The sequence below is a fragment of the Asterias rubens genome, chromosome 12 (genome assembly GCF_902459465.1).
Source record: "Asterias rubens chromosome 12, eAstRub1.3, whole genome shotgun sequence".
Taxonomy (NCBI): Eukaryota; Metazoa; Echinodermata; class Asteroidea; order Forcipulatida; family Asteriidae; genus Asterias; species Asterias rubens.
Genome location: NC_047073.1, coordinates 13,603,821 through 13,612,315, shown reverse-complemented (window position 1 = coordinate 13,612,315; position 8,495 = coordinate 13,603,821). Strand labels below are relative to the sequence as shown.

The window sequence follows — 8,495 nt, the reverse complement described above, 5'->3', positions numbered from 1 at the left end:
TCACAGGTTTGTTATTTTATGTGTATGTTGAGATCCACCAAGTGAGAAGACTGGTCGTTGAAAATTACCAATAGTGTCCATGTCTTCAACTATAAAGATTCAAACTTTTGGAATGTTCTGTTAATTTTTCTTCACCTCCACCTCCTCCGTTGTTGCACTCTCCGGTATCCTTCAGACACGCCCCTTGGTCTTGACAATGGCATGTTTGCTTACAGTCTGCACCATACTTCCCATCTTCGCATTCTAGTAAAAAGTCAAAATACAAACACGAATTGATCTGTAGAGATGGGTATCTTCCTTGCCCTATATAGGACTCTTTCTCTGTACGATAGTGTAAGGCCGACAGGGCTAGGTATCTTCATAAATACCCTAGAATCAGAAAGAATATTCTGAGGGGTTCTGAGTAATCGTTTTATTCTGGTTTATGTCATGGCTGAGTGGTTTCATGCATCTGGCTCAAGATCTGGTTCCTGAGTCATCAGGATGTGGGTTCGAATCCTTGTCAGAACTAAATTACGAAAGATTAAGTATAGACCTTCTCTTCAACCGGGGGTACGTTGTTAACTGGAGGGCACAGATGGTTCTTGTGATTGAGATTGCTTGGTGCGCTACATTCCTGATATTTTGGCAGCATAGGCTGTATACTTCAAATGTAGCTGATATGGGTTAAGGAATGACATAAACGGCCCAGAGACCAGGGTGAAAATGTTGGAGCGCCATGATGTCACTCAGATTGAGCGCCATACAAGAAGCCAGTATTGTGTTATTGAGCCTTCAGATAATACCTTGCATACAGTCCAGTCCCATGTAGCCGGCAGCACACGAGCATCCATAAGGATCAGGAAGACAGAATAAATGACCCTGGCAGGCGTTGTGGTGTGGATCATGACTATCAGAACAGCCGTATTGAGCGTCTTTACCAAACACATGACGACCATAAACTGAAATGAAATGAAGATCATGTAGGATTTGAGGCATCACAAGGTGGAGGTATCAATATATATTTGGTTTGCGGTAACACCATGTGTGTATCTACTTGCTAGGTAGTTTATGTTCTTTTGAGAGCTAGTCTTGTTATATATTCTACTACAGTGGAGTAGATTTTTTGGAATGTTTGAGACATTTCAGTTACAGACAGAATTGTCCTTCTTATTAACTACTACCTGGGTGGAAGGTAGGAAATTGACCAGGACTACTTATCTCGCTAAGTGGATAGAGGGGACACTATTAACTTCAATGCCGCGGAGCAAGTTCTTAATTAAATTAGAGATCAGTAAAACATGATCACATAAATGTTTCTTGTGTTTCACATCAAGTACCACAGCAACAAAAACAACTTCATGAAAAGAAAAAAAACATTCTTGAACTTCATACACATTTTCTTGAAGTACCTTCTCTGTCAAAACTGATGTAGGAGGACCCTGAAATCTCAGGCTACAATTTTATAAAGATTTTGTTGTGCGTTTAACTTTCTTACCTTTTTCGCAGTTATCTCCGCTGAAACCCGGAGCACAGATACAGGTTCCTATCCGATCATCACATATACCTCCATTGTAGCATCGATGACATGCACCCAAGCACATCGGACCCCACATTCCAGATGGGCAACCTTGAAATAAATGTAAATGACAAAAAGTCAAATTTCTAACAAAAGGATACAATTCGATTAGGCACAACATACAAAGTCTCTAAATTCAGTGAAATGTTTTCTGGTTATTAGATGTCAAACAAACCTCGCACTATGAGTCTCATTATGCCGTGACGTTGTTGATCTTCTTGGCCGTCCACGAAGCAGCTATATATCCCTTCATCTGATTGGACAACACTTGGAATAGACACAGTGAGCTGATTGTTCCATCTATCTATTGCATCTCCATGATGCTTCCATCTGACGTTTATATTGGTCTGTGCGTTATATGATACCATTGTTAATGTGACCAACTCGCCTTCATTTACTGTCAGTGTTCGCTGCTCAGGAAGAATATAAACATCGCCGTCTGAAATCAGAAAAGAAGAATGGGTCACTGTTAGAAAATGTATTGTTCTCACTCATAGCTTAATTTTATTATGTCTTATGACTTATAATCTTACCATTCTTAGGTAACAGTATAGTCTGTATCCTGGTGGTGCTCCTTCCACCTTTAGACACCTCTGAGTAGAAGACACCGACCCTGTCTATCCCACCATCCTGGGGTAATGTCAGAGACTTTGCTGCTCGGCCCAGTTTAGGATCATCTACTTGACTGGATCCTGCAGGAAGTCCAGTATTAGTTCCTCCTGTTATCAATTGTCTGCCAAATGAAGCACTAGCCGTCAAGTCACTGCATCCTTTGTATGCTGTAATGGCTGCTTCATTGTCTTCAGTCTGACCAATCAGAGGAATGTTAGTCACAAGTGTAAAATCTATTCCCATACCTGTAGAAACAATTAAAGAACATCTGTTAAAATAAACTGTTCTTAGAATGAAAATTGTTCCGTTTTAGTTTAAGGGTTCAAACACAAATTTTCAGAATACGATTCAATTAAACAATGTTTGAGAATCGTTGGTAAGACAACGATGTTATGCGACATTCTTTTTAGCGCTATGAATAGGCCTACCATAATATTTGATTGTATTTTAAGTTGAGTTAAATTGTAAAAAATTAATGTGATACTCGAATAGTACAGTGAAGATTCCTTGTGTATCACTGCGACAGTATGATCCTTGCTCTATGACAATTATGATCAAGTTGTTTACAATGTATCTTTTCTTTTACGGCACAGCTCATACTGTTAGAAAGTCGAGTACTAAAATATAAAGTAACAAGTATAAAATGGCTGCAGTATCTGTCTGTACAGTGCAACAACAGGTTTGAATGTTGTCTTTGTCGAGCGGTCTAGTTTACGTAATTCAAATTCCGGCGTTGTCAAGACTAATTTTAACCACAATTATCTTTCGGATGGGACGTAAAGCCTTGGTCACGTGTGCTTTTTAGTGAACGTAAGTGACCCACTCATATGTGCTTAATTATTTTTAAATCAATAGTTTGTACTTACACGTGGATACTTCGGAGGGCAGTACTCGTACCTCAGCCAATGTCAGGGTTTCGGTACCGGGAATGTCGACACTGACATACCGCGAGAATCTGGGTGGATCACACATGAAATCAATCCAGGCATCTGATCTGGCTTGTTGTTCGGTTACTGGACTACCACACGCTGGGTTATCAATAATAACGTCACTCAGACCAGCTCTTACAACAGCTCCCACTAACCTTAACTCAACATTTGCTGTTAACAAAAAACACCCCAAAACAATAACATTGATATGGGATTTGAGGCATTGCATGGTGAGGTATCAATCAGTTTGCGGTAACACGTGTGTACATTATTCTTGCTGTGTAAATTATGTTCTTTTGAGAACTTGTCTCGCAATATATAGAGTCTTACTATGACTAACGGATTAAACCAACACTATTTGGACGAATTCAATCTTTGCATTAACAATGTGCTTTATTATCTCTTCTCCGGTTTCCCACTCCTGTCTGTGTAACCTTACACGAGGTCAACTCGTGATCGTGTGAACACTACATACTATAATGGTGACAATTTTTCAGAATTCAGGAGACTTCCCTACTCCTGCTTATCAAACCTACCTGTGCGTATTAAACTTCACTACCGCGGATTGTGTTGTTAGTTATCAACGTAACGACTACTTGCTGTACACACATTACGGTTCATGTGGACTAGGCCTGGGCGACTGGTGCGACTAGTGTCTACTACAAAATAGTCGCGAGTACTTCAAAAATAGTCGCAACTACCTGTTTTGCGAACCAAGTGTGTCACTCACGACTATTCACGACAACACAATTTACTTACAAAACACAATCAGACATCAGGGACACAATCCTTCAATCCTTTCAGCTTGAAGTTTACTAAATTGCGCTTGCGGCACACGTTGCCACAATGCATCTTAAGATTTAGTCGCGACTATTTGAGGTGCGACTGTTCGAGTAGTTAATTTCACAAGTCACCCAGGCCTAATGAAATCCGAAAGTTATCACGAAGCTGCAACACTTTCAAACTTAGTTCACAGATTTCGTTTAAAAGATAACAATTTGCAACCATCAACAAGTTTGAATTTTACAATATAGAGTCACCATGAATTTACATTATGCAAAATGAAGACATTATAGACGATGTGACCTCTGACATCACTCGAAAACCATAACATGATTCGCGCGCATACCGCCGGACAAAACGAGTATTGTGTTTTGGCAGCCAGCTAGAAAGTGTATGTAATCTTACCATGACCACGCGTCTTTTGCCCGGCGAAACATGACGTATACAGTGTTTTGTCAACAGAGAGCGGTTTGAATGTAAACACAGGTCACATCGTCTATACAGGTGTCGAATATTACCTAAATTATGTTTTCTGTTCATAACTCTGATTTTGCCGAGACAATATTCCGCCACAAGATCCACCTTCCACCAAGGGTTCAGTTCAAAAACTAGAAGAAAATAATCGGACAGTTGTAAGCAATTCACGTCAGATTACTCAACAACCGAGATACTGCTGTATCTAAACTGAATATATTCTGGTGAAATTCGATTGAAGCCAGGGAGCAAGAAGGGTTTTTCACAGAGGGGTTGAAAGTGTTTGGAAAGTTGCCCCAAATAACACTGAAACAAAAGTCTATTTACATTATGCAGTGTGACTTGGTTACGACTTGAGATTTGCAATTTGATGTGATTATTTTAAAGTTTATGTTTTTTTCAGTAAACACATTTTACTTGTTAAGTCCTTTGATAATATTTCATTCAAGAAATACCTTTTAATAAAGTATCATTTCCTGGGGCAGCGTTTGTACACACTCGAATTATTACCAAACTTAATCAATTTACAGACCGTAAAAGGCACTTGGATAGAGTGAACGAGGAAATTGTTTTTTCTTTCTTGTATAATGGTCATTGGTCGCAATGTTGCCACCATTGCTAGTTTTGTAACCTAGAGATAAATTGCAATAGACCGATTGCGCTACCAACGTCACGTGACATGGGATGGCTATTACACACCAACAAACATGGCGTACTGCATATCAACGTGCGTTAAAAATACATGATTATTGTTGCATTTGTTTGTTCAATCGAGGTGCTTTTTTTTCGAAATCACTGAAGAATATTCTGAAGTTAGTACCATGAGACCTTATCGGTGGCTGAATAATGCCAGTAATGGGTAAACACAATTCCACCAACTAGGAAATTCTACGAGGATGTTCACGAGGATGTCATGTGTTTGTGCACGGAAAGTGTGTTTTTTATTTTGCTGCCAATATTATCAATAACAGTTTCCTACGGTCCATCGGTACGAGTCTTCCCATGTCTTTACTGTGTAGCTGTGTGTCTCTATACCCATCTCAGGTCACTGGTGATCACGTGTCTATTTGACTTTCAAAAACTTCATATATAAGGCCAGGTAAAAAGAGAAACATGTTTAGCGTCCCCTTCTTTTGTCCCTTTTTTATGATTTTTTTTTAATGATTTTTTTTTTAATGGAAAAAAGGGATATATTTTAACGGTCTCATCAAGAAAATACTTTACTTAAAAAATGTGTCGGGCAGTCATTAAAAATAATGGTCCTCTTCTTTCCTTTTTTAAGTATGTTGTGCTTTGTTCAATGTCTTGTCCAGCATGTTTCATTTTTATTGTGAGTTTGAACAGTAGAAAAAACAATGGATTTTTTTAATTTTAAAAAGAATGGTAGCCATCTTGAAAATGAAAAATAAAAAATAAAAAGCCCCTCCTCCTTTTTTTTTTTTAGAAACCCGGACATGTTTGTGTCAGTCTTAATCCGGATTCTATTTCAAAATGTCTCCGATCTGAAATGTTTCGACCGAAGATCACAGTCAGAAACCTTGATTGGATTCCTGTTCAAAGACCGAGTACTGAGCCAACAACCTGATCTGAGAACTTTAACCGTGCATTATACAGACACGTTGAATAGGAACTGTTGTATACCTGTACGGCTGAAGGTCAAACCTGACCGATCTCCATCCAGAGCTTCCGAGGCAGGTCTCATTTGATTATAAGTTGAACTTTGACGACTTGGATTACCGGACAAAGGAAGAGCTGCATCAAAAGAAACATTTGCAAAAAGAAGTGCACGGGTCATACATTAGGACTGAAATTTCTGTTCAATCGAGAATAAGGGGGAAGGTTCTTCATGCTTTGGGGCAGCAAGGCAACATTGTAATGTGGAAGTATTGCCCTTGATGGTACAAGCATGGAATTTGGCACGCAGTCAGAGAACAATAGCTGGCGGTAGGGGTGCGCTGTACTCCTTCTTTCGAATTGTGTCATTCTAGGTCATCAGATACATTTCGTGAGTCACCCGCGAATCCACCACTCTCTGATTTTGGTAGCTAGAAATTTAGGTAGAATAACAATCAGTTTTCAATATTAAAGACTGCAGTAAGTTGTTTATTCTACCTATAATTTGTCATAGGACAAATCTGTGATGGCCCTATAAAACAGAACATTTGTTTTCTTATAAACACTGCCTGTTGTGTGCCAAATACTTTGTCTCTACCAGAAGGCACATCCCATCACCTACACCTGGTGTCATCAACAGCAGAGTGTGGGTTCGAATCCCGGTCCAGACACGTGTGTCTTTCTGAGCGAGGAAAACCTGCTTTATAAAAAGTTGGGAAGGTTCTGTTCGAGCAAGGCTCCAGTCCAGTGGATGATACCCTTGCCTGCGATAATCGTAACCCTCCTCCGCCGTCGGGAGGAGGGTAACGTAATCCTTCTCCGCCGTCGGGAGGAGCGTTGCGATTACAGCAACTTCTGTACTTGCCTACACAGGGCTCGAAATTAACACTGGACCGTAGCCTGATGAGGAGGCCAGTGATTTTAGCGTCGGGCCAGTAAACTCCCGACCCGACAAGCCCGGTGGTCTTGTGCTTTTCTGTTCAATAATAATGGGCTACCTCTGTAATCTTTGTAAACAAAATCTATCTCTTGAGTATCAAAGTACGCTTAAGACAATGGATATCTACATGTTACTTTTTATATGTCGCTTTTTATGAACGAGGGACGTCCCAAAGCGCTCCACGTTATTACCCCTGGCCACTTGACTAAATCAATCATTAGAACCATCTGTGCCCTCTAGGGTACCCATTTAAGAGCATGTAGTTAAGTGTCTTGCTCAGGGACACACGTGTCACGACCGGGATTCGAACCCACACTCTGCTGAACAGAATCACCAGAGCTTGAGTTCGTTGCTCTTAACCGCTCGGCCACGACACCCCACCATGTGTCATGATCTTGTTCTAATTCAACGCCTTTTGATTTTGGTTTTGTAAAGTGAAATTCTGCTCTAGTAAACATTTTGAGCTATACAACCCCTGCGGTCGTCTGTTTTGTTTTACCCCCAAATTGGAGCCCTGCTAGATACAGGCATCCTTTTTAAAGGGAACGTTGCCTTGGATCGGGCGAGTTGGTCTTTGAAAAGCGTTTGTGACCGTTTGTTTTAAAAGTAGAATATAACGATCCACACATGCCTCGAAATTGCGTGGTTTTCCTTTTACTTTGAGAACTAACACGGTCGGCCATTTTGTGGAGTCAAAATTGTGCTCAAGGCAACGTGTTCCTTTTAAAAGCAAGTTCGGGCGAGCGACTAGACTTGACGACACCGACTAGACTGACCAGAAACCAAAAAGCATAGGGAGATTTACTATAATCTCGAACCATGCACGTGATCATGGTCGATATGGTCAACTCGATAGCTGCTTCAGTTTCTTGTCAGTCTAACCCGAACTTGCTTCCTCATTAATTAAAGGATTGTGAATGGGGGATAACCCCCTTTCAGCTTCACTCCAGGCTAGGTGATCACTTCCCAAGATAACGTGAGAATCCCGCTAAAATAAATGACTTATTTTCTGAACTAATGTGACTTGACTTTATGATTTATCTTATCAAGAAGATTTACAGAAAACCAAGAATGTTTTCATTCACAATGTTTACTCACCAGCTAAAAAGGTGTCTCCACTTCCACTTTCAGTGATTTCTTCAACCTTGACCTCGGCAAGCGCTAAGTTTGATGTTGCGCCCTCATCGGTTGGAATATCAAAACTCACGTAGCGAGCGATGGCGATTGGGTCTACAGTGAATTCAACGACCACTCCCTGTGCAGCTTGAGAATAGGTTACTGGAGATCCAATCATTGCGTTCTGGAGATGTTGTGAACTCAAACCAACCCGTAGTACAGCATTCTCATTATCTCTGATATTGTACATTATTGCTGTTTAAATAAAAAGCAACAAGTCAAGGACAAATGCTATGCTGAGGAAATCACCCCATTACGTCAGATTGACCCGGGTCCCTGGTTCCTGACCCTTGTACGGTCAATTTTATGAACCGGAATCTCACCGCGATACTTTATTTTATTTATATATTTATTTATTTGTTTGTTTCTTATTTAACCTGGGGAAACCTCTCAGTGAAACGCTGTTTTT

General features: G+C 40.3%; 2 protein-coding genes across 2 annotated transcripts; both read right to left on the bottom strand.

Moving 5' to 3' along the window:
* Window positions 1-85: 85 nt before the first annotated feature.
* Window positions 86-3,264, bottom strand: LOC117297780 (tyrosine-protein kinase receptor Tie-1-like). Its single transcript, XM_033780929.1, has 6 exons — window positions 3,037-3,264; window positions 2,092-2,415; window positions 1,734-1,997; window positions 1,478-1,609; window positions 786-941; window positions 86-243 (listed from the first exon to the last, which is right to left on the bottom strand). Exons 1-6 carry the CDS (start codon window positions 3,140-3,142, stop codon window positions 86-88), a joined length of 1,140 nt encoding a protein of 379 aa, XP_033636820.1. The 5' UTR covers window positions 3,143-3,264.
* Window positions 3,265-3,796: 532 nt separating this feature from the next.
* Window positions 3,797-8,259, bottom strand: LOC117297779. Its single transcript, XM_033780928.1, has 4 exons — window positions 8,009-8,259; window positions 5,998-6,108; window positions 4,401-4,490; window positions 3,797-3,831 (listed from the first exon to the last, which is right to left on the bottom strand). Exons 1-4 carry the CDS (start codon window positions 8,202-8,204, stop codon window positions 3,797-3,799), a joined length of 432 nt encoding a protein of 143 aa, XP_033636819.1. The 5' UTR covers window positions 8,205-8,259.
* Window positions 8,260-8,495: the final 236 nt, after the last annotated feature.

Coding starts and splice junctions, on each gene's coding strand:
- LOC117297780 (XM_033780929.1), bottom strand. CDS start 3,142: ATGTGTGATCCACCCAGATTCTCGCGGTATGTCAGTGTCGACATTCCC. Junction 1,998..2,091: donor TATACTGTTACCTAAGAATG/GTAAGATTATAA, acceptor TTCTGATTTCAG/ACGGCGATGTTTATATTCTT. Junction 942..1,477: donor CGGAGATAACTGCGAAAAAG/GTAAGAAAGTTA, acceptor ATTTCATTTCAG/TTTATGGTCGTCATGTGTTT.
- LOC117297779 (XM_033780928.1), bottom strand. CDS start 8,204: ATGATTGGATCTCCAGTAACCTATTCTCAAGCTGCACAGGGAGTGGTC. Junction 6,109..8,008: donor TGGAGACACCTTTTTAGCTG/GTGAGTAAACAT, acceptor CTTTTGATGCAG/CTCTTCCTTTGTCCGGTAAT. Junction 3,832..4,400: donor GAACAGAAAACATAATTTAG/GTAATATTCGAC, acceptor TGTCGTGAATAG/TCGTGAGTGACACACTTGGT.